Here is a 26,310-nt window from a genome sequence, read left to right as displayed (position 1 = left end):
TAATATATATATTAATTATAATAATATATAAATTAACTCGACTACCTACTACTAAAATATATATATATTATTCGACTACCTTCTTTAACTTGTTCATATGTACGAAGAAAGAAGGTAGTCGTCAATTGTGCGAATGAGGAGGATAGGAATAAGGTGAAGGAGAGACTGAGGAAGAATGATGAATTAGTGGTGGAGGAGGTGAAAAATAGGAGCCCCCTGATTGTCTTCAAGGATGTTATGAAATATGATGTCCGATTTATCCACTGCGTTCAGCATTTGTGCTGACGATTCCCACGTTCAATAATGCATATATATTAACCGTTTTAAAATTAATCAGCCCGGAAGATATGATTGATGAATTAAGTGCCTAAATTAAGTGAATCGTGGACCATATGTATATTATATGGTGGTACTATATTTTCAGTACGAATACCGCGGGCCGGGCTCCGACAGCGACAAGGCAAAGAACAAGAAGAAACGCAAGAAAGACAAGCAGTCAGACGACGAATTGGAGGAGAAGACTCCGCTGATACAAGCGGAGACTCCGCCTCCAGCTAGCGAGCCCGCAGCCCTAGTGGAAAGCTGTGAAAAGTAAGATTATTTAAATCTTAAGTTACTTTTAGTTCGGGATTATTTTGGGCAAAGGTGAGAAAAACAATCACTATAAAATAAGATAAGTACTATAAAAAAGGCATTTTCTAGAAGTGTGTAGATTACCTGACTTGCAGGTATAGAAAATTTCTATCAGTGAAATGCAGTTGAACTGTATCATCATCACCCCGCCATTGTTCTAGCAAGTTAGATTTTGACGATAAAAGAAAAAAAAATTAAGCTGGTATACCAACTAAACAACTTAAAACGGTGAAGGAAAACCTCGTGAGGAAACCGGCAAGTCCAAGAATCAAAAAACTTCGACGACATGTGCCATCTGCCAACCCGCACTTGGCCAGCGTGGTGGATTATGGCCTGAACCCTCATAGGAGGTTCGTATCCCAGCAGTGAGAACATACATGTTTTGATGACGATGATGATGATGCTGATACCAACTATGCAATGGCAACAAACATGAACCAATGCTGGCAATAATGACCCCATAAACAACATATTTATCCCTTCCAGAGAGGAGCCACAAGAGCAGGAAACATTTCCTGAATCAGCCTCAGCTGAGAAGCACTCAGAGTCGGATACTGACAACAGCCAGCGCTCCTCCACGGACAGGGACTTCGAGATCGTGGAAACGGCTGACCTGGAGCAAGACACAAACACTACTTAGACATTCTATTTATTAACAAGTTAATTGCTGATAAATTTAAATCGATTAATGACGTGAATCTTTTCGTTTGGAGCAAATTCTTAGCGTTACAGATGTGCAGTGAAGCAGAAGAAAATTGACTGGAAGTTTCTGGTCTTTTTCCTTATTCACCATGTTATTTTCTTCACGTTTTGATCTGTCCACAATGTAAAATTTAAAAATAACTAATCGAATGAGATAATCAAGTTAATTTTCTTTTTTTTTTTGCTCCATAACATCATAATATCAAAAGAGCATCTTTTATCAAGTGCTAGCTAAATTTATAGTAAAAATTTTATAAAACTGATTTTATAGCAATTGGTAAATTATATTATTTTTTGATTTAAATTTATATGTGGGTGAAGAAATGTACTATCTTCGGTTATTCTGCATTATAGGTAAAATATATCTCCTTAATAAAATTATGAGACCGAGGCCTATTTAAATCTATTTATTGTCATTTTTTATCAATCCTGGTTAAAGCAAATATACTAAATTATTATTCATTAATTTAATGTCCAGTAAACTATTTTTAATTCCGAATTGTAATAGAAAGCTAAAAAAAATTAGTATGTTTTATGAAAGTGATTAACATACAAAAAGAATCTTACATATTGTATTTATTTGAGCAGATTACCGAAGACATTACATTAAATACACTATAGATCGGTTAGAATACACAAATTAGAATATAATTTTATAGTATTTCTGACAAACATAGTGTCTAGTTTGAATTTTTTTAACTGGTTTATCAAGAAACATAAATAACTTATTATTAAATTGGTGGTAGTTTATTTATTGAATGAAATTATGTTGCATTTCTAGTATAAGCCTGGGGAAAATCTCTACAGCATAATACCTAACACTATTTATATTTCTTTCTTAGCTTTTTAAATTAGTATCTTAAAAATTCAAACTAGAATCGAGACAATGTTTTAAAATAATAGACGATTTTAGAGAAATAATTATTATAATGCAATTATTTTTGCACATTTCGTGTATTATTTGTATTTGTGTCTATCAGTTTGTGATTTAATATTTTGGTGCTGTTTTTATTGTAGCGTTTTTACGCTAACATGCATTTTATTTAGTCTGTGGACTATAGTTTATACTCAATGCTAGCTTGGGAAATTATCTATGACACAACCTTGTGTGATATGCACACTTATTTTCTTTTTTTTATTTTCTAATTTATTTTTGATATATGTCCAAAAAATGCTATATAACATATAACGCGTAACATATCACATTAATATGAAATGAAACTACGCGTAAAATTTGATGTTATTGATTATTTCATACGTTTTCTTTGATTGAGTTTGAACTATAGCACTGCACTCTAATAATCGTGTTTGTAAATAATTCTCTCTAGTATCAAGATCTATTGGTGTTATTACATATTGATCAACCAGTTTTGATCCAATAAAACGACATTTAATACTTGAATGATTTTTATTTTACCTTCTATGATATACATTTTTAATATAAAAACTTCAGACAAATAATACTCTAGATTATAGTAATTTTATAGAAAAGATACAAGTACAGTATTTTATTATCTGTGCTTTAGGTTTATCTGAAGTATTTTCCCAAAGACAAGTCTCAGGTAAGCTCTTTTGCCTAGTCCTGTTGGGATAGCTTATATGGTGCTTTGATATCATGTTTTCAAGTATGGTGCAAAATTTTGTTTTTCGTTACGTATATTAAATTAAAATTAATTCGAGTTTAAAACATAATCTCATTGTTATAAAACTAATAATACATAATAATGTTTGAATAATCTTTTAGCTAAAAGTATTAAATTCGATTATAAGGATCATTTTACCATCCACCAAGAGTTCAGAAAAACGTTTGATATATGATACGTTTAAACAATCTTATTTAATCACTGTAATTTTAGCGTACGCAAGAGTAATTTAATTCTTTAAAAATATACAAACTAAATAACGCTTTTTATTAGATACAATTACATATTTTCATTATAGGTTGCCACGTCGTTCTTGTTCATATTCTATGGATTCGAAGAGAGTTTTGAAGTTGCTAGCACCGAATCCCTGAAAATATGCATTGAATATTATATATATATATATAAAAAAGAAAGTGGTCTTAGTTACTCTAGGGACATAGGATATAAAAAACATTTTATCCCAGAAATCCCACGGGAACATGCGAGGAAAGCCCCGGGTTTATCTTTCCTCCGATTACGCGGGCAAAGCCGCGGGCGGAAAGAATATATAATCATCATCTATCAGGAAGTTAGATATTTAATCATCTTGTGTAGCTGATTTCAATGCTTGTTGATCTCAAGTTCCATGTTATCTTAAATCCTATGAAAATATTTAATATTATTTTGCTTCGCTTCCGAACAAATAAAAAAAAAATAAACAAAAGTGACTCGGATTTATTGTTTCCGGTAAGTAATTATTCCATAATACTTACATTGTGATTTCTTCTCTGGATGACTTCCAAAAACAATGTGGGTCTGTCTTGGGTATTCTTCGTGAAGATTTGTAGCAGATATCCATTATCGTCGTAATCGATGAGAATGTTTAAGCGTTCCAGCTCATCAATACTCTCTGCTACTTTAACTTTACTGTTTTGTAGACGTTCTCTTATAATCTTGTAGTATACAGCGGGAATTGACAGGAATTCGACGCCTCTAGCACGGAGATTATCAATCTAAAAATTTTATCGAGTTATATATAGTCATCGCAAGCAGAAAACATCTTTTTTTGGTACATTCAATTTGTAACACCCTTTTAATACAGGACATTTTAAATAAATTTGAAAGGCCTTGAGGGCAGGTAGGTACGCCCTTCATATTATAAAACGCTCCTATGTTTATCTTATGACAAAAATTATACAATTGCTTGAACTAACCGAGCGAAGTTCGCATTTTTGCGAATTTCTGAGTGCACCTCAAGCAAATATTAACATCTTTTATCTATTCGGTGAGAATATAAGTACTAAATAGATGGTTTTAGTAACTAGCAATCCATACCACTGTTATAATATCCTCAGTATTGATAGCGATGTGTTGAACACCAGCGCCCCCGTGATACTCGACATATTCTTGGATTTGACTCTTCTTTTTACCAACCGCCGGCTCGTTGATCGGCATCTTGACGGTCTCCTCCCAATTCGCCATGACGATAGAACGAAGAGCGGAGTATTCTGTGCAGATCTGCTTATCGTCTACTGACCAGAATCTAGAAGATTAATAAGCATCTGTTTAAGAAACTCTTGTTAAAATTATTAAAGCGTATTATATAATCACAAATTTAATTTAAATTAGAGAATGACATTTTTTGTTATTATGAATCGTGTATTTCTAGTAACAATAGACTATTTTATTGAATAAAATAGTTAAATTTAAAGAAATGTCTGCTTATTTATGCTGCCTTGTTACATACCTACCATTAGACTTTATTGCGGCTCAATATAACATTGGGTAATTATGATTATGAACAAGTTTTCGATGATACTCATAAAAATTGCCATATAGCATTCAATGAACCAATTTTTAGATACGAATAATTACCTATGGAATTGTAGGCACCTCTCGTACCAAGATGCAGCTGGCTCCATACCGTTATCTGGTTGATTGCCCACGACGTGGTCGATAAAATTAATCTCTATTTTTGGCCTGAAAATTATTTTTTTCAATAATAATTGCCGGCTTCAAACCTGGATATCGTTCTGTTTAGCTTATCAGTGGGTTAAAATGACGAATAATATTGTAATGGTAAAAATTGACAAATATGTTCTGGTATACATATAACATAAATACTGTATCAATTACCAAAATTTGTGGCTATGAATAATAATATAATGATTACACTCTAAGGAAAAGCGGATTTTTATAATAACCATATAACAAATAACTTAGCAAAATTGAACATATTAAGTATTTTGTGGATTACGAAACTACAATTAATACTTACAAGAATTTTTGTATTGGGTCTTTGTTAAGTGCTTGGTAGCCTGGCAGGAAGGGTCCCTTATACTTCGATCTATCAATTAAGGTATGAGTATTGTCACCGTACTGCAAAAAATAAAATGGTATATCATCTCATCCACGTATTAATAGATAATATATTGTTTTAATGCTTCCTTTCATAATGTTATTCTGATAAAAAATGCAAAAATTCATATATCAATATTACCAGCTTTATCTTAATAAATGCGAAAGTAACGCAAAAATATTATTATTTAAAGCGATATTGTACGACACTATATACGCTTCAACTGTGGACTAAATATATAAGAGGCCAGAGGTGGGGGTCCTGTCCTCGTCAGGCTCCAGCCGGCCGGTTAAGGCAAACCGGAGATGAGGACCGGGCCCTCCCGTGGGAGCATTCGGAGCCGCGGGGTCGCTACTCCCCGACACATCGCCACAAGGTGCCCTGCGGGCTTATTATTGCTATTATCTTGATAGAGCTATGATTTACTCTTACATTTAATTGAATGCGTTCGGATGAAGAAATTAATACGTTATGGCTAATTTACCGTTTTCAATGTAGCCATTCTGACGACTCCATACTCGTCTGTTTCTTCCCACAAATCTCTCACGATAACAGCACCTTGCCGGCGCGCGTATTCCACAATATAATCAAGGTTTTCCACCTCGAAAGCGACGTCTTTAACAAAGTCTCCATGATAGGCAACTTCATTTACGAACTCTGTTTCTTCGGGTTCATATTGCGCTTGGAATACAAATACGATCTGAATAGAACAAAATAAAGGTTTACTAAGTCATAAATTTATAGCGTATTTTGCCGTGGTGTGTTATTATGTATGTAATTAGAACGAACAATAACTAATTAGAAAGTATTATACCGATAAATACCTTTCCTACTTAATGTAACACGTCTTCCAATAGATAAGACAAATCTTATTCCATAAAAAATTTCTTCGAGTTCAGTTTAATTCTACTATTAGTAATCTTATTGATTTATATGAAAAACAATTTATAATTTTTAAAATACTGCAACTCATCTACGTTATGTGTTATATGAATTTGTTTTTTTTTATGAGGGAACATTAATAATTAAAAAAAAAAACACACCTTGTTTAGTTTCACTGCGTGTGAAGTGATTTTTCGCGAACCAGTTTCAAGACCTTGGTACCCTAAGGGTTCAAAGCCAAAGCGGGTAACGTAGTAACTTGCTGCCTGAAAAAATTAAGTTAAAATATAATTTCAATGATTACTTTATTTTCGAACATAAAATCCAAGCCAAGCCAAGTGGTACCTATCAAGCCAGAAACAGATTTGGTGACCAATTCCTGACTGATAACTTGTTTGAAATAAAAAAACAGTTTCCATTGGTCTTTCGTGTGTGTGTGTGTGTGTCAATGGCATGCAATAATCACCGAAAAACTTAATCTTTTATGCGCTTGATATTATTAAAAAGTAATTGCTTTCGAAGTTTATTGACTCATTGGCTTTTTTGTGTAAGTCAATAAATCAAAATCAATTCAATTGAGACAAAGGAGATAATAAGGCGTGCACTTTTACATTTTTTTTCATACTTTTTGACGTATAGTAAATACCTATACTTATTGATACAACTAATACATATGAGTTAATAAAAGTTATTACATATATGATTTGATTGTTTCAGTGTATATTAATTTATTTTTCTATATATTAATTTATCTTTGTTCAATACACTAGAATTTATTTGTTTTTCTCGATTTCTATCGAAACTGGTCACACAGTCAAACAACATTTAAATATTGCTACGCTTAAAATAGACTTAAAGTTGTTTATAATAGAAACGATAACTAATCCGGTTTCTGATTTTATTATCTCTACATCAACATTTATGTATTTCGATACAATGTTCTTCCCTGTTCAATATTATTTGTAGCAGCATTAAAAAAATTATAACATGATCAGAATTTTTTATCTTTTGCATCTGTGTGGGTGCTAATTAATGAAAAAATCTGATGTGACCTAATAAAACTATTTACCTACTACGTTTTTATACAATATGTACCTACTTCAGTATTTTCTTAATTGGTAATCTTAAGAAAAGGATTTGCATTTTTATATTTAGATAGTGACCTTATAAGTTCACAAAATGAAAAGAAGACTTGCCGTATACCACTTACCTATAGATAACTTACGAACGACTGAACATATTTTAATTTGATTTGTTCGATTTGTGTTTCGCTGTAAAAATCTTTAAATAAAAGTCTACCCGAGCGGAGCCGGGTCGATCAGCTAGTATGTATATTATAAATCCTGAGATTACATAGTTGATAACGCGTGAGCGTAGAACCGAGGGGTACTGGGGTCGATTCCCTTTGGGGACAACAAAAAAAAATGTCTCGATCTGACAGGACACAGAAGGCTAATCACCTACTTGTCCATTAAGAAAATTAATCAGTGAAACAGATGTATATTATTTGCCCCATACCCCACTAGGAGACACGGGACTTCACTATATTAAAAATCTTACCTGTTTGGCGTTGGACACCCAATAGGTGATATGGTGAAATGCAATGAATTTCCCATTTTCCGGTTTTCTACCCTTGTCTGTGTAAGATGTCTGGAAAATTATTAATTTATTTAGCCTGACATAGGTTGGAGGACATAGATTTGATATGTAATTCCTAAGTTTTCGAAGTTTTTATAGAATCATCAAGTTAGACTACAAAAGTTGGAAGATGGGATTTGTTTACGAAAAGTAATGAAAAATCGTAATTACTAAGTAAATAAAATTGAAATAAAAATCATTACATGATAACAATTCCTAAAAATAATAAGATTATTTAAATAATAGATTTGTTTATATATGTGTGTATATTTATATTTTTTTAATACGTGCTTAAGTTACGACAGCTCTATAAAGCAGTAATATTTTATAAAATATATTGCAGTTGCCAATTGGATGTATTACAATTACATTTAGTTTTCACTTATTTTAATTGTCCAATTTATTTTACCATTATTAGAAAATGACACAACCCGAAATTACTGTAAATACTATTTGTTTATCAAGATTTGTTTTACTTAGGGTTCAAGCTATGCCTATTAAGTAAATTGTTATTACATATTTGTAACTATGAAACGCTACCATATTTATAATGATCGTAGTAAACGCTCGAAAATATTTTAATTTATTGTATTTGTTTAATTATTATGACTCACCATTATTTAAGTATATTTCGCTCTTGATAAGCAATTAAAAGTGCCTCCGCGTGGTGTTAGAACCGCACTAAACTATTCACGGTGAGATTCTTATATCGTTTCAGAAATCAGGTATTTATAAAGACTAAGAATTGACGTTTTATAAACTAAACGAAATGTAAAGTCACGTACATATGAGACTAAAACGATACTTATATATTTATTTAGCCATTAATTCTAACTTATCGTATTTTAAATGGTACTTAGAGACGTGTACTTTCTATTTGTGTTAATAACAGACAAAAATATTAATAAAATATACATGTAAGTTTTAATACCTGCGGGAATTAAAACAAAACAAAACACTATAACAATATTAAATTCGCTAATTGAAAATATAACACACAACTGACAATAATGCAAACATTATGCGCTGTAATTTAGGTTAAATTAAAACAAGTGTTGCTTTAAATTAAAGTCGTTTAATTTGTTTACATTATTTATGTGATGTGATGTTCATTGTACTAACGTTTTATCAAGAACAAAATAAAAGTGGGTAACATCTCGTGTGTGTAAATATGTTTAAAGAAGATGTGACATTTAATTTTATATGTTGGAGGGAGTTGGAGGGAGCGGTAAGGGAAGGGGTTGAAGTCCAATAACCACTCCTAGATATGCTCATGCTCTTAGCATTGTGGACGCTGGTTAATATGAATATCAAAAAACATCAAGGTGTACGAGAAATACCGGTCAGAGAAGCCAAGCCTCCCGCACATGGTTTAATCTCTAGCTGAGTGGCCATAAAATAAAGCAGTTTTAATGGAATAACTCTTTGCCAAGAAAGAATAATTTTAAGATAATTTGACATTAAAATGTAAAACTTAATAAAAAAAGATGTTGTAATTTCATTTGTTATTATAATACATTTATTATATAATACGTTTTTAACAAAAAATAAAACCGCCTTCTGTTTCTCAATCTATCTCAAATTGGCTGAATTGGACCAAATGGGACTATATGTGAGGTCAGTAATCAAAAGAATCATATAAATCGGTTCACCCTGCAAAATGTTATGAGGAAACAAACACAAACAAATACAGTCGAATTGTTAACCTCCTTTTTTGAAGTCGGTTGAAAAAGAACACTGAAGCTATGTCACGTTCTAGAATGAACGCGCACACTGTCCACGATAAACAATATTATGCAAATGGCCTACGTCGTAGAAACTAGTATTGATAAACATGCTGGGACAGAAGCGGGGAGGCGTAGCGTCACTAATCACTATATTCATGACCTATCGATGTAATATGTATACAATATAAATGGACACACATCAATGAAGTGACAAAAAAAATTGTATAAAATTTAGAGCTTTACATAATGCAGGTCGCGGTTGTACTATTTATTCAAGAGAAACTAATAATGTACCTGGAACTAACACATACGTGAATTTTGTATAGAGTTCGATTGGTCTACGCGACAATTAGCAATTCTTTGGTATAGTTATTAGTTTTAACATTTGATGAAAATATAAACTTTTTAAAATATATCAGTTCAAACTGTCTCGACGGAATAAAATCTGTAAATACAGCACATAACTGGTTTAAGATATGTGTGTAGACCCTGCGATAAGTTAAGAGGGCCTCCTGCCAATCCTTAAGGAAATCTGTATTTTAATAATTCTTAATTTTTTTATTTATGGTTGCTACATCTATAAGGCACGTATTGAACCTCACAGTATTTGAACTTAGGTCTTTTTTTCGATCGATTTTTATTTATGAAAGAAAATCTTATATGGAATAGAAGATAGAAACTGTTTTCTTTTTAAATGATTTTCTTAGTTATTATACGTTGTTACATTTTTTGTTTATTTTCTAATGATGTTATTTTGAACTGAATAAAAATTACGGAGCGTCGACGTCTCTACCCCACGTTGAATTTCAGCTTGTGTCCGGGTTTATTAATAAAACCTTACTAATATACAAGTATATTATATAAAACTATAATGTTGTTCCAAGGAATATTTTAAATATTGCACAACATTTTGTAATACTGATTTTGAAGACAAAAGACATGGTTATTTTACTTTTCATAATGGTAAAAAATATACCTACCATCTTACACAGTTGAAATTTAATTACACGTGAAAGTTATGTAAAATTTTAGAAAATGTTTTATTTAAAATTATTGTTAGCGAGTACCGTTCGTAGAGCACCGCTTGCAATGGTTGGTTTCCTTATATTATTACATTATTCTCATATCTGCAAAGAATATAATGTAGGCAACCAGCTAATACGTATTGTTTCATTTTGGGTTAATATGCCAATTAACTTCAATATGTATTTACTATCATTTGTCTTTACTGTCATATCTTTATGAAAGTGTCGTTACTTAATACATAAGTTAACTAAAATAAAACTCAATGATATTTCATATTGCTTTTATTATAATACAAACAAAGAAATATAACATAAAATTTGACATATTTCTTTAATAATCTGAGATTATTTAGATGTTATTATTTGAAGTGAATCTTTTCATATATAACTTTTAATTTTCCGTTTTGTTTGAATCGTTTTTTTCGCCGAGTTGCTCTATCGCTTCGAACACCCATTTATAATTCATGGCTCCAAAGCCCTGTAAATTGATGAGATATATAATCAACATACATAAATGAAATTGCCTTTGATTTGTCACTGCAGTAAATAAGCTACATGTATAGGATTAATTAATAAAAAAGGGTCACCCCGTAAGCAGAAGCAGCTAAATAAACATTCATTTATAATTAATTACAACCCATTTAAACTGAAGTAAAAAAAAATGTTCTAAGTTACAATTTGATATATAGATAAGCGATATATTGTTATTACGATCTTAATTTTATAGCCAATCTTGTATGGATTTTTAGTAGATTGGGCTTTTATATACTTTTATTGGATATTTTTTTATATAAAACAATTATAAGAATAATTGTTAAAAAAATATGCTATAATACATATGTATCCTTTTGATGGCAATAACAATATCTAATATATTTCGAAATAATAAACGAAATATCAAGTTTATATTATAAAGGTAATTATTAACCCACATACATTTCAATCGATTGTTTTAAATTTTTATTACCCTGACAATATGGAGAATATCTGTTAGTTCATAAGATGGACAGCAATGAACAAAACTTAGAGGCCGAATTTCCAAATGTATTGATCTGTGAAAAGCTACATTGTTCCTGAAAGACTTACATAATGTAGATAACTATGTAGAATATTTATATATTTTCATATATCTTACAACAAGACTTAACATTACATAGAAAAAATATTAAGAACTAGCTACTCTGTACGGCTTCGCATAGTAGTAGTATTTAAATGAACATCATACTGGATCTTAGCATGGTGCTAAGATTTACCCGCAATAAAAAGTAGCCTATGGTGGCATAGAGAATAATCTCCTTACTATACCCAGGCCTAAAAATAATATCTTAAAACTCCTTTGCAAAGTGAAAGAAGGTCAAACAAACTAACACACACATAAAAGATAGTTATTGTATGGCGTTCTTACCCTGTGATTAGTCCTTTGAATTATTTCTAGAAACAGAGTGGGTCTCGCTTGTACATGCTTTGTAAAAGCTTGCAACATATATCCTTGTTCATCGAAATCAATTAATATGTTTTCTTCTTTCAGCTCATCTATTGTTTCTTTTACTTTTATGGAGGTTCCTTGAAGTTTTTCCTTAATAATTTCATAGTAAGTCGCTGGCCACGTCACTATTTCAGCGCCACGAGCTCTGAGGTTTCGCATCTTAAAATTATAACAAATTATTTTAAACTGCTACACAATATATTCAATATATATGAATGTTAAAGTGTGTATAATAATATAATATTTGTATCAAACAACACTTGATTTTAATGAGCTATTCTTGAATGTATCTTACAATTAAATATTTCATTTTAACAAATATTTTGATCATATCGATCGTCATAATTATCTACCAATAAAATCAGTTATCAATAATTGTATGTAAATTATATAAATACTTACAGTAGTGACAATGTCATCAGTGTATAGGGCCACGTGCTCCACACCAGAGGTGCCGAAAGCCTTCACAAATTCTGTGGCTTTGCTCGTAGGTCGCAGGCCCTTTGCCGCTTCGTTCATTGATAACTATGGAGACATTACTGCATGTATAAGCTGTACTTAAAGGATCCTAGTCTTAAAGAAGATTGCAATAGATTTGCTATAAACACATTCAAAAATATATGCTTATAATACACACAAAGGTATGGGTATGGGGCAGGTGACTGATGATTCACTGATCTATTTTGTTTATGGACAAGTAGGTGATGAAATTTCTGTTTCCTGCATTACGGAAACATTTTTTTGTGAGTCCCCACCGAGAATCAAGCCTAGGACCCCTTGATTCTATGCTCATGCGTTTACCAGCGTGTACCAAAGAGACGGTCAAAATATACGAAATACAAATAAAAATAATATAAAAGAAATAGAAGACTTCATTCATCTGCCTTCCTTAAGAAATTGATAGATATTCTCGTAATTTTTGAATTTTCTTATTTTCTTTGTATAATTTTAAAATGATCTATAAGGATGTTAAATTTCTACTCACGAGAACATTTTCTGCCTGATTTATAACGGACGCGGAATTTATACAGGAATATGGAACGAGATCGTGAGTGTAATCGACGCACCAGAATCTGTAAAAATATAATATAATTGATAATTAAATAACCTACACTAATTATTATCTTGAGCTTGATTTTACGCGAGTATTATACATTTAGAAATTAAAGACTTAAACGACAACGTGTTCGAAACGTCGGGTTAATAATATAATGAATAAATCGCGTTTAAAATCCGTTCAAGTCTTTAATTTCTTAATGTATACTTTGTTGTATTCTAATATCTTTACCTACAAATAAAAAATTATAATAAAAGAAATATGATATACTCATCTAACAATATGTACAATTAGCGTATACTATTATGTGTGATATTAATCAACTATAGATTATAGTGCCTTATAATTAATTATAATACAATAATTAGGTCTGCTCAAAATTTGCTTCAGTAATTCAAGGATGAATACATATTATTCGTGTGGCTTTACATATATTTTATTGCATTTCAAATTTCAGTACTTTCCTTCAACTATTGTTATGAAAGACGCGGTCCCGTACGAATTTGATTTGTATACCAAATTTTGGATTTAAAATGAATTATCGTGGGTTTAAGCTGTCGTAATCATCGTGTATAAATATTAAATAGTCGCACCTGTGCATATTCAGATGTTTCTCGTACCAGGTCACAGAATCTTCTAGCGTGCCATCTGCCATGTTGCCTTCGACATGATCAATATAGGAAAGATTTGTCGCTGGTCTGAAATTAAATGTGCTTTAAGGTCATGTTCACAACATCAGTTACGTGTAAAGGAAACATTGTGAAAGTCGATCCTTTTAAGTTATTTATAACTACTATAGCTTAGCCTTATTATGTGAATGTACAATAACATATTAGACATTCTTTCTTTCTATTATGCATGACGAAATTAAGCCTAGAGTGATTATAAAAAATCTCTCAACTCAACTCAAGATAAATATAAAACAAAAAATTCTTCAGGCCTTTCAGAAAAGTTAGCCAATACATTACTTTCCGGATTCTGAAGTAAAGTTCAGAAATATTGTATCAACGTGATTTATTTTCTTATTAAAATACCTATCTATTTAACTTATCTTATAAGCGCTATCTGAACCAATAAATAAAAATTAAATTATAAAAATTTATGACACAATACTTACAATAGTTTGTTTATAGGGTCATCGTCCTTTGTTATAACGAATCCAGGAAGAAATACTCCTTTATATTTATTTCTATCCACTAACGTGTGAGTATTGACACCATACTGAAAAGTGTTATCATTTACAGTGTGTTTTGAATGAAAAGACAAAGCTTTCATAGTATTTCTTATTAATACTTACGGTTTTTAATACAGCATATCTCACAATACCATCTTCATCTTTTTCCTCAGTTATATCTTTTATAATTTCAGCGCCTCGCGCCTTTGCCGTTTTTATAAAGTCATCCAATGCATTCACTTCAAATGCTACATCTTTCACAAAATCACCGTGTGCGACTAGATCTTTAGAAATTTCACCATCAGAATTTGAAGGCGATTCGAAAACTATTGTTATCTACATAAATTGTTAAAACGTTATTAATAAAAAACATGTTATTTCGTTTTTCAATAAAAGACAAAGTATTACCTTATTAAGCCTAACGACAAATGAATTTATGGGATTCTTTTCAGTTGCTTCACGAATGGCCGTAGGTCTAAAACCAAATCTTGTAACAAAATAACTAGACGCCTGCAAGAAAATAACATTGCTTTTAAATAATAATGGTGAACAAGCTTAAGTTTTAAAATTACAAAATATAAGAAAAATATGTTTAATTGAATCATTAATATAACACTAATGGCGTTAAAATGAGTGTATTTAAATAAATTACCGTTTTAGCATTCGCTACCCAAAATGTAAGATGATCAAAGTTTACAACCTTTGCACCGTGCATTCCGTTCACCTTAGTTCCTGCCATTTTATACCTAAAACAGAAACGAATTACTATATATCAACAATTTTATTGATTTAATACGAATAACATTTTTTTTTAATTACTTAACTGCGTAAATCGTCTGCACAAAACGTATTTCACACTAAAAAGATTCAAGTAAAACTTAAGTCTATACATTGATGCATGTTTTTATACTATTGGTCTATTTTAAAGATGTAATTATTTATCTCTCAATTCTCTTGATTATAAGTTATTTGTCAATAAAATTATTGCGTTTGTTATGTGAATACTAATTAGTAATAAGCACTATGATATAAACAAGGACGGCAGGATGGCGATGGCGTTCTAAATCATTGAAATAAACAATTTTAATCGTAATAAATTATGTATGTACCTTACATAGTCATGTAATATGTTTTGATTACTTACCTAGGTTTCAATGGCATAGAATAATAATATTATTTAACTCGAGTTTTTAAATATACAAGTTCTTAATAAAAAAAAAGGAGAAAAATTTACTGTTCTAACTTCGTATGATCTTATAACCAAGTGATATAATTTGACCAATATGGAGTGCAGTAAAGCGGATATGGGGATAGAAATTATTAAAATGATACGATAGACTGTTATTAGATATTTTATTATTAGATCACAATATTAAAGCAGCGATACTTCGTATGTGTACCTATAATAATACATATTCATGATTTATTTTTACCATAAAATGAGAAAAACATTTATCGTGTACCTAAATAATGATCTGTTAAAAAGTGACGTTATGTAGGCTATGATTTAAAGCATATTTATTCAATATTACAAATAATTTAAGTAGCCACGTTTAAAATTACAAAATGCTAGTTCATTAACAAGTATGGTACGAAGCTTAGCAAAAAGCAAATAATCATTTTGAAAATACCCAATTCTGCCCTTACTTACCAAGAAAAATACGTATGTATGCCGATTTTATATATCTTTATGGAATGTATCCATTATGCGGTTCTCTTTTCTATCGGTTTTACCAATTCCATTACTTTAAATAACCATTTATTTATTAGACTGCTTACGAAGTTTTAGTAAAATGAGATTGTAGCATGAAGTGACCAACGAATTTAATTACAGGGATAAATAAAATAGCTAACTACTGATTTTTTTTTTTCTACTAATCAAAATGAGTTTTCAAATATCAAAAATATTGTTCCCTATTACATATATACCATACAAATATAGAAAGTAATATTATGATAATACATATATGTATCTTATAAAATAGTCATGTTAGTATGGTATGCATTTAAATAAATGTTATAATAAACATAACAGTTAGCTATTCTATTTTAGTAGTAAAGAATAGCTAATTGTAATATTATCGTGCACGTACTTTGAGAAAATTTATTATGGGAAATAGTTTTATAAATAAATGAGTTTGATAACTTACCTGTTTATTTATCACGACTCAAAATTTAACTGTTAATATGTTTATGTTTTCGTTACATTTATATATTTCTTTATCTTTTCGATCTTATGTGTGTTATTTTATATTCAATAATTTTATGGAATTAATTATATTTCTATGATTTGTTTTTAAATGACTATTTACAAATAATATTATTAAGGTTAACGATAGATTAGGATCAAGTTGAATTGCAACGATTAATATTGCGACATTGACCGAGTATAAATTGAGGCTCTACTTCGATAGATATTATTTCGATAAGTAATATAAATATTTCATTTTTTTACGTTATTTTAATTTTATAGGGAGTACTAGCTGCGCCCTGCGGTTTCACCCGCGTAAGTCCGTATCCCGTAAGAATATCGGGATAAAAAGTTGGTTATATGTTATTCCCGTTGTCCAGCTATCTACGTACCAAATATAATTGCAACCGTTTCAGTAGATTTTGCTTGAAAGAGTAACAAACACACACACATTCGTAGGATTGTAGAAGTTTATATACGTTTCGTCGAAAATAAACCAGGAACGGTTTTTTTACGACTACAGTCAAAGGCAAAGATTTTATGATTGTAAAATTTGCGATAGAAAGGATTGTTTTTGATTTGGTATATCCTACTTTTTTATTTTGCTGTTTCATAGAATCATACGACATTTTGTTTCAAATTAGAGAGCTACATGCGTAGATGAAACTAGGTACCTATTTAGATAATTTTTATGGAAGATACGTATCGTAATAATAATTCTAATTGTATTGTAATAATGTACCTTCATAATATTTAACAAAGCTAAATTATATTTTACAAACCTTCATAACATTTTAATCTTTTACACAAATGCCTTCGGTGGTATATATTGATCGGTTTGGTACATATGCTGTATTAAAATTGTTAAATATTTATTAATATAGTTTGTATTTTTAATTTTTTAAGTAATTACAATTTTGCAGATTGTTTTTATTTGTGTTTAGGATATTGTTATAGTATGCTACATTTTCCATACTATGTACTTATTACTATTATGAATGCATACAGGTACTTAATATTGTCATCACAGAAAAATCTGGAATCAGAGCGATTTTAAAACGTCTATCGCATTCCCGTTATTAAGGTTTTATTTTAATTAATTATGTACTGCTATTTTATTACATGATTCACTGCATTCATTTTTCTTCTGTTAGAGGAAAAGACAAAACAAACTAAGAGTAATAAAATAATTTCATTTTATTCAATATTTTATACATCATATTTACACATTGCATATATATTCATTCATTATTATAAGAGTATTTACGTACGCACCTATTATTATTTAATAAGGCACCTCAGGGAAGCTTATGTCAACCTTAATCTATAACACTGGTCAGCGCAACGCTACGTAAATTAAATAACACTAATATATCGTGTCCTATTATAAGTTCTTAAGAGTTAGTTACAGAATATTATCACGTGTTTCACTTTTCAGAAATCATCTAAAAATTGATTTATAATTGTAAATTGTTTAGTTTCAGGCGAATAACTCGAACGTTGGTATATTAACGTACAACATTTCGGGAGCCAATAAGCGAGCGGTATTTGTCATTGTTCTGTCAATGTCATCGTTTTTGTAACACTATTGGTCCATGATTTCTTAAAGTCAAAATCAAAATTACTTTTTACCAGACATTCATGAAAAACGTTCAAGGTATTTGCCAGGTAATATTTTAATACTTAATCCATTTTTAATCCACAACCGTACATTATTCCTTCAATTGTTTCATGATTAAATCATCCTTATAACAGTATTACACCATAAATATTTATCGTAAATTCATTATCATGTAACGGATTGGACTAAAAATGAACGTAAAGGAGTCATAAAATATATCTTTATTTCACGCATAAACCATTGTGTTAAGATCTATAATAAATTGGTGCACATTATTGCCAAAGAACTAAACTAAATTATCATATTTACACATAAATTTACAATTTGGCGACGGAGTCCATTATTAATTGATTTTAATATTGTGATATTTGTTATACGAATAAAATACGCTGATAAAAAGATTACGAGACTAGCAAAATGTTGACGGCTTATAGAATTATGTAACAGGTAACAACTAACAAAAATATTATGTACAATTAATTGGTCAATGTTCTATTATTTTGTTTCAAATATCCTGTTTATTACTAAAAGCTTTGTATTAATAGAACGACGCTTCTATGCCAGTCGATAGTCGATTTTTTTGGATTGGCAATACTTAGCTTGAGTGATACAAAACGCTGCAAAAGAATGAGTCAGGTGGACATAGCTGTTCATTTCTTAAACGGGAATTACTCCCTACACCAGTATGATAATAATAATAAAGTTTTAAAATTTTATTTGAACAGGTTTATCGGTTTAAAGACCGTATAAACGTGGCCCTAAGGTTATTCATTGAGTATATGTTATATCAAAATATTGCTCTTGTATAATTTTGTAAGAAAATATTAAAATTTGGATTGATAAACATTGTTCAGCCTCATAATTGACAGGTTCGTGTACTTTCAACATATCATTATTGTCAGATATGAACGACTAAAAAATCGTGGCAACAAAGCATTTACCGAAAAACCGTCTCAAAATAGTCGATTACATTTACAATAAAGGAACACGAAGCTTATAAAAATAACAAAACATTAAATATACATATGGTAGATTTGGTATACAAGCCAGCTGCCCCGTGAAGTGACGTTTGTTGGTGAGATCATTAAGAAGATTCATTTTAATACAAATTTATGTTTCAGCTTACATTTAAAATCTTTCATACAAATCTATTATTCCGTAATAATAGCAAGAATTACTACGAAGTTACATCAATCAAGATAGAACAATAAGACACAGCTAAAATGCTTGCAAGCTCTCAAAAGACCAAACATTTTTAGAATCGCGCCATCTATCGTCAAATCCTACAACCATTATAGCGTCACGCACACATCAAGTCTCGCCGTCAGCGCACGGTTCAGCGGGCAGAGATTACATAGTACAGTCTATCGTTGTATATCACAGAGCGGCGCGGGCATGTCGACTAGTTGCGCCCGCTCCACCGCGACCAGGCACCCCCCGGGAGCCACTAGGAGGGGGGCTGAGTTCCCCACCCATACTTTCTTTACATCGTCCGTGCTGTGCTGCGGTGGTGTTATGTAGCCCCCTCTGAAACGAAGAAATTGGATAAGCTCAATGATTTATCATACGCTATACATATTTTTAATGATGTCTATAGAATATTTTTTAGAGTTGATAGAAGTGTATACGTAAATTTAAAATTCACAAAATTTTACACACACAGATGCGTCAAACTTATACCACCCCGACGACGACGTTGCGACGTTAAAGCAAGACAAATAATTAATCAAATAAAAGAACACTAAAAGCAGCAACACTTATGAATTAATAATATTAGTGAGGTTTTGTAATTTTAGAATTAGTCCTTCTGAGAGCTGAAGACACAGAATGTAAAAAGTACCTCAGTTTCCTGTCAGCGTGTAACAACGCGTCAGCTCTTAGCAGTCGAACAGCGACAGCCACCAGGAGGAATAAGATAAGAGCGCCGCACACCGGCACGGCGATGGTCGCCGCTTTGAACCACACCTCGCCGTTGTAGCTGGCGCCTCGCTCGCTGGCCACTGCACTGCCTTCTGTAAAGTGATACACGCAATGAATGAGATTTTATTCAAATTACTAATAGCACACAATAAACAAGGTTTTATGCACAAAGTTATATAAAAACTTTTCCAATTTACAATTAAAATTTTTGTCAAGAAAGGATTCTAAACAGTGATTGATTCGTTATAAGTTAGGCGTCGTCGTTTGAATTTTCCTATATTATGTATATATATATATATATATATAAGTAAGCAAAGCATTTTTTTAAGTATGGATTTTATATATAGAAAGTAAAGTATAAAGTAGTATAGAAAGTAACTTTATCTAAATAGGTATAATTAAACGACTATTTCAATGTAGACTAAACTCATAACGTTTGACGGCAATTGACGTTGATATAGATATCCAAGTCAAGAGTCAAGTGGTGGGTTCAAAAGAAATTCATCCACGCAACTCACGCATAATCACTATTCAACGTATTTCGCCAGATAACGACTCTTATCGGTTAAAATTATTGGAATTTTTGCGATGTTTTACACAAATATCTCTGGTATGAATTCCTTTGTGCGAATGCTGGCTACATACTTATATATAATTGTTTTGAAGTGACTTAAGCGTGTTCAAATTGTCAGAACTAGACAAAATTTAATTACAAACAAAAATATTAGTTTTTTAGTGGTATAAAAATAGTTTCAAATCTGACAGCTTTTTTGCTTTTATTAGCTTTAACCGCCTCCTTTACACTCGATTTTATCCTACTTTGAACGGACAGAAATATTTCAGACTTAGATTATTTAGACTTAGACGGTAATCAAGAATCGGTGAAAATACAATATTTTATAATCTTAATTAAGATCGCCAGGATTATAAAGTTTCTTTACACAATATTCTTAATAGACCAAATGAGATAATATAGTTGATCCTATCATTAAAGTGTATTTTAACTTTTTCAATCTATATTTATGATTATCGTAAGTAACCTACACCAATCGTTTCAGTACAAAGTAATTATCGTATTGACGTTACAGACTAAATAGCATAAGTTATCGTTTAATTAAACAGTGTTCTAAGAAGGAGGCCTATCAAATAGGACGGTACCCGGAACTAGCTTCGGCCATTATAATATCGAATGCATAATTAGCAGTTGCATTCATACTGTCGATGTGCGTTATTGGAAGGGGTCTGCACTTGACGCATATTAATTCACAATGTTTAAAACTACATTAATACGCTTCATTACTAATTTGGTTGAGAAGAACCAAATCTGTTTGCTTTGCAAAGATTTTTTTCTCTTGTGTTTTGATTTTACGCGTATTATACATTTAGAAATTAAAGACTTTTAAAGAGAGACAGTCTCCCCGTGACCACGCTCGCTGTAAAGTGTTCGAAATGTCGGGTTAATAATATAATGAATAAATCGCATTTAAAATTTGTTTAGAAGTCTTTAATTTCTAAAGAGATTTTTTTAAATAAAAAAATGAAGGTAGAAATATGACTTTCGGTGTGTTAGCAACACACGCACATTTTCCCGAGGCCAGTTAAAACAGAGAAACGTTTCAAGAATAAAGATTTGGCGATGCATTTGATTATAGTGAATGTTAAGCGATTTCACAGTTACTTTAAAATCATTTGAAATTCCGAATATTGCGGTATATTATATAAGTGATGCAATTCAGAATGCTTAGCCATTCATGTCACATCAGCTGAGTCACTGTTTGTTTTAGATGGGATCGCTGGAATAATATCTTTGTTCGTGGAAATCGTGGACAATTGTGTGTTATTGAATTTCTAGCGAGAGATATGTGCTGCTTTACTGGAATCACAATATTTATGACAGAGATAATAAATACAGTGTGAATTATGCTACAATATATATACCGATAAGAGCTAAAGGCTAAAATAAATATAGCTATACTATTCATGTGTTACCAACTCTAAACTATATTTGTATATTTTTGTATTATTGCACATTTCCTTTCCTGCTAGGTTGTATGGTAGAGATTGCTGTTCAGCAATAGGTCCGCCTTTTGTGCAAATTATACACTTTTATAACACTGCTTAGTTTTGATTATTTTTTTAGTTTGTACATTGAAGAATTATAAATAAATAAATTGCTCGTTGTCGTATTTTTAGTGTTTGTTAGGTCTCATAACTTTTTACTGTGTATAAAATGTACATATATTTATAATTCATATTTTATCTGAAAGCTGGTGCCTCCCGTGTGGTGCCATAAAAATTTGGACTAGTTCTGACAAATTGAAGGCAGATTCGTTTTTTAGTTAAAATAATTATTCAAATTACTTACCTAAGTCATTGGCAGTAAGGTTGAGTCTTGCCCGGGCAATTGGGCTGTCTTCATGGTTGCAGAGATCTCGGAAGCAGCAGAGTAGCAGGGAATGTTCCCGAGGGGGTGGCCCGCCGGACGAGGGTGCGTTCTGGCAGTGGGAGAGCGCCTCTTCTTCTCTGAAATTTATATAAGGAAATTGAATACAACATATAAGTACATAGTTATACATGTGTGTGTAGACTAACTCGCATTTGACTAGTGTGGGTAATTGTCGTGTAACCACTCATAGAGGCCATTGATTAGGCATAATTACTGTCAATTTAGTGTTATATGTAATATATATAGTGTTTTTTTAAAGAGAAGCAATCAAGGGATATATATATATATATGCATTTTTTCTTTTAACTTTCGTCGGCAAATTGAACTTTAAGTCGTCATAACTATACGACTACTAAATAAGTGAGAAAGTATGTTCATTATTATGATAATAATGTAATACGTATAGTATTTGTAGAAGAATTAACTGTCCAGTGATTTTAGCGTGTTATAACATTCCATATAATATTGAATAGACCAATATTGTTAAAATTCTCAATTTGAGAAAGATACAATACTATGTTGATGAGCACAGGGGCTTAAAAGGTCAAGCTATAAAGAGTGAAGTTTAATCGAAATTATCAAGCTATACACACACTTGAATATCTCAAGTGAACATTCGCATCATCATATTTGTACCTACATTATCATTTACAAGTAAATTGAATAAAGTAAACCGATCTTCAATCAATTGTAAGATTGTATCATAAATGAAACAAATTTCATATAACATTCCGATTTGCAATGGCTATCGAGTTAACTTCTATTTAATTTTATAACAATACGACAATTTGAATAAATATAACAACGTAAATAGTAATTTATGCCCGATGTCAGATGGCCAAGGTTAAAGCAATATCTTAGGCGATGAATTTAAATACACCTTAAACGGTTTTTTTCAACAATAACTCAAAGGTAAGCCACAGTTCGCCCACACTTGCAGAATACAAATTGTAGTATCTTTGTGATTCGCAAGCATGGGCTGAGGTTCTCACAGGATACAATTCAATGTAAACTTGTAGATGTCTATAAAATGGGAATCGTGTAGCTTATTATTTACCAGGCTTTTATTGCGTATTTTGTCGCGTTTGATTTTACTCGAATAATGTACGCTTAGAGATTACGGTGTTCTGTTATGTACTGTTCTATGATCGAGATGAATCAGAGTTAAATATATTTTTTGAGATATTTTTTTTTTTTTTTAATAAACTACAGATGAATTCTGTTGTTTATAATTATAACAAACTCATAAAAAATAATTGTAAATTTAATTATCTCCAAAACAATCACTAACGAAGATAGAAAATATATAGAAATATCTCATATATTACACATTAGAATACTTTGATTTTAAAACTCCTATTTCTAACATAGCAGTAAGGCAAAAGAAACAAGAATGCTACATAAAACAAACAAAATCAATCAAACATCAAACCAACGATATTTTTCAAACTATTTAACATCCATCCAATATCGAAAACAGTCAAAATTCTAATCTCGAACAACAATAAATTCGGAACATTCAAGCGATTAGGCTAAACGATTTATCAATAAATACTCACAAACCATCGGCCGCATTCGAGATATTCGTCAGAATTTTTCCCACGAGAAAATGTCGTCACTATTCAAATTAGCCGAATTAAATATTGTGTTAGCACTTTATTTGCTTTTTATAGCAAGTGTTAAGTGAACCTCAATGGAGTTGGTGATAATGCTATGCTTAGTTAATATATTCATAAAACAAAAAAAAATCAAAACTGTTTATTTGAAACAAAAAAAGCATAGTGTACTTAAATTGAAAATTAACAATGACACCCATAAAAGCTTAAATTAGCTGTGGCACAGGTGCCAACGCCCACCTACAAGAAATAAGTTCCATATACAATGTATTAACAATTACTTATATTTATGAGAAACTAGCTGTCCCGGCGCACTTCGCAACGCCATAGAATATTGTTTCGATATATTCTCCGTATCGTTCTTACCTTTTAAACCTTCCCTAGACCTCCACGGACATATTAAGACCAAAATAAGATAAATCCGTTCTCGAGTTTTTACGAGTCCAATTGATTTTTATATATAAAAAAGAAGAAAGAAAGATCTTATATCCAGGTTTAGTACGATTCTAATTGTCATGAATTTGACAATTGAAAAAACAGAGATTGACGTATTGAATGAAATAGGACAAAAAAAATCAACTTAATTATTTTAACAGACTTGAACTTTTTACGTGTCTTCTGCACTCAGAATGGCTCCATTTTTAGCGGATGACCTACTAAAGGCTTTTAAGAAATGATAAGATTGGACAGTTAGCTCAATCAGCTTCAGAGATATTATCGGCTTTTCTATACATTATAAGAATTTATATTTCGATAGGTAATTTCGTTGTGGTTTAAGTATTTTTTAAGTTAATGAGATAAATGTATCTATTCATAATTGTATCATTTCATTGTATTTTTCCATGGATAAACTAATTTCAAGGAATTACATTTAAATGATAAGTTTAATAACTTCTTATTTAATATCATCCCCCCTCAAACACCACATGTCAAGTTTAAAACATGTGGTGAGTCTAAGGGATATTTCGATTTGATTTATTAACTTTTTTATTAAAAATTAAAAATATATTTACCACATTAAGATGCTTTGGGATATTTGCGGAGTTATTTCAATAATACAATTTAATTCGAAATAATTGCAATGCAATATACAAAAATACCATCATACAAGTATTTTTTTCAGAACAGTCGCTACACACTATCATCCTAAATTTATAATTTTATTACTGCTGCTTGGCATGAGTTGCTTGGAAGAAATTGCTATTGAGCAATAAGGCCACCCTTTGCAATTTATGTCTTGTTTTGTCATAATTTTTACGTTTCATTTATTTAATGTTATTTCAGTCTGTTACTGGCCGAGTGAAATCTATGTAAGCAAAGTTTATCAAACAACATTCAATGAGCCATTTCGGTTGCAACATCGACAAACATATTTATTAGATATGACATAAATCGCTTTCATATCCGTACCACCCAAAACTGCCTATTACACGAACAATTGCATTACAAATGTCTCCATCGAAGCGTATTGAATTAACATAATCCCAGATTTATACTTCATCCAAATATATTTGCTCTAAATGTAAATAAAGTTATAAGAAACCGGACAAATCTTTAGTTATGGACAGAAACATGTGTGAGGCAACTAGATTTGTTAAATGTCAAAGTGAATTAATATCATAACCATTCAAAACGTGATATTTGGCGTTGTTTTCCTAATAACATATTACATTTCGATACTCCTTAAGGAGAAGTGTAATAATTGGAAAGTATGAAAAACCTATAAATCAATAATGCAAATAAAATTATATTGCCTAATTTTAAATATATTAAAAATTTTATAGCCATCCGACCGTAAAGAAACAATTTCAATACCAAATACAATCGTACTGAAGCAGCGAGCCAATTAAAGTGTAAAATAATTATATTTATCAAGCTCTCGTAGCGGAAAAAATAATTGCGAGATAAAGCGGCGATAAAGTTTCATTATTATTGTAAAATTGCCAATTACAACTTGACATGTTTCAACATGATCCAGAACATTAAGGCTGGAGAAGAAGTATTTATTAATATATTATAGTCCCTTCGTTTCAAGAATTAACTATATCCAACCTGTTTACGATTTTAATCATTATTCACCAATCCTTTAACTAAATTTGCTATTTATATTAGACATGTCTGTCCCAAACATCTATTTTAAAATAATGCTGTGACATTTAAATCAAATGAAATGTAAATATTACCTCTGGCCGCAAGAGATAAGAACCCCAT

The 26,310-nt window shown here is 30.9% G+C and overlaps 4 protein-coding genes across 5 annotated transcripts in view; 1 reads left to right on the top strand and 3 right to left on the bottom strand.

The window, feature by feature from the left end:
• Nucleotides 1-1,519, top strand: part of LOC119830633 (translocation protein SEC62) — a 13,727-nt gene extending 12,208 nt beyond the window's left edge. For both annotated transcript variants that reach the window (XM_038353685.1, XM_038353686.1), the window contains exons 7-8: nt 425-591; nt 1,120-1,519. In XM_038353685.1, coding sequence (XP_038209613.1) covers nt 425-591; nt 1,120-1,273 — 321 coding nt within the window. In that variant the 3' untranslated portion in view covers nt 1,274-1,519. The remainder of the gene's footprint in view (nt 1-424; nt 592-1,119) is intronic.
• Nucleotides 1,520-2,950: 1,431 nt separating this feature from the next.
• On the bottom strand, nt 2,951-8,583 carry LOC119830632 (4-hydroxyphenylpyruvate dioxygenase-like). Its single transcript, XM_038353684.1, has 9 exons — nt 8,451-8,583; nt 7,759-7,848; nt 6,360-6,464; nt 5,801-6,016; nt 5,236-5,336; nt 4,833-4,937; nt 4,293-4,500; nt 3,731-3,970; nt 2,951-3,345 (listed from the first exon to the last, which is right to left on the bottom strand). Exons 1-9 carry the CDS (start codon nt 8,451-8,453, stop codon nt 3,271-3,273), a joined length of 1,143 nt encoding a protein of 380 aa, XP_038209612.1. The 5' UTR covers nt 8,454-8,583; the 3' UTR covers nt 2,951-3,270.
• A 2,361-nt stretch (nt 8,584-10,944) lies between these two features.
• LOC119830816 (4-hydroxyphenylpyruvate dioxygenase-like) lies at nt 10,945-15,277 on the bottom strand. The gene is made up of 9 exons (XM_038353967.1): nt 14,958-15,277; nt 14,714-14,815; nt 14,429-14,641; nt 14,249-14,352; nt 13,725-13,829; nt 13,060-13,147; nt 12,477-12,599; nt 11,994-12,233; nt 10,945-11,066 (listed from the first exon to the last, which is right to left on the bottom strand). Exons 1-9 carry the CDS (start codon nt 15,042-15,044, stop codon nt 10,980-10,982), a joined length of 1,149 nt encoding a protein of 382 aa, XP_038209895.1. The 5' UTR covers nt 15,045-15,277; the 3' UTR covers nt 10,945-10,979.
• Nucleotides 15,278-17,739: 2,462 nt separating this feature from the next.
• The window catches only part of LOC119830880 (BMP and activin membrane-bound inhibitor homolog), a 55,000-nt gene continuing 46,429 nt past the window's right edge, over nt 17,740-26,310 (bottom strand). The window contains exons 3-5 of the mRNA XM_038354057.1: nt 22,403-22,560; nt 19,958-20,129; nt 17,740-19,644 (exon numbers count right to left, since the gene is read on the bottom strand). Coding sequence (XP_038209985.1) covers nt 19,482-19,644; nt 19,958-20,129; nt 22,403-22,560 — 493 coding nt within the window. The 3' untranslated portion in view covers nt 17,740-19,481. The remainder of the gene's footprint in view (nt 19,645-19,957; nt 20,130-22,402; nt 22,561-26,310) is intronic.

Source organism: Zerene cesonia, chromosome 12 (assembly GCF_012273895.1).
Source record: "Zerene cesonia ecotype Mississippi chromosome 12, Zerene_cesonia_1.1, whole genome shotgun sequence".
Taxonomy (NCBI): Eukaryota; Metazoa; Arthropoda; class Insecta; order Lepidoptera; family Pieridae; genus Zerene; species Zerene cesonia.
Note: the sequence above shows the minus strand (reverse complement) of the source record. Positions and strands in the feature narration are given on the sequence as shown.

Bases quoted from the DNA above. Each gene is read 5' to 3' on its own strand.
- LOC119830632 (XM_038353684.1), bottom strand. The intron at 4,938-5,235 runs GTAAGTATTAAT...AATAATTTTCAG, and splicing joins GACCCAATACAAAAATTCTT to GCCAAAAATAGAGATTAATT. The intron at 4,501-4,832 runs GTAATTATTCGT...TTAATCTTCTAG, and splicing joins AGGTGCCTACAATTCCATAG to ATTCTGGTCAGTAGACGATA.
- LOC119830816 (XM_038353967.1), bottom strand. From the start codon at position 15,044: ATGGCAGGAACTAAGGTGAACGGAATGCACGGTGCAAAGGTTGTAAAC. The intron at 14,642-14,713 runs GTAATACTTTGT...CAATTTATGTAG, and splicing joins TTGTCGTTAGGCTTAATAAG to ATAACAATAGTTTTCGAATC. The intron at 12,600-13,059 runs GTGAGTAGAAAT...ATGTCTCCATAG, and splicing joins ATCAGGCAGAAAATGTTCTC to TTATCAATGAACGAAGCGGC.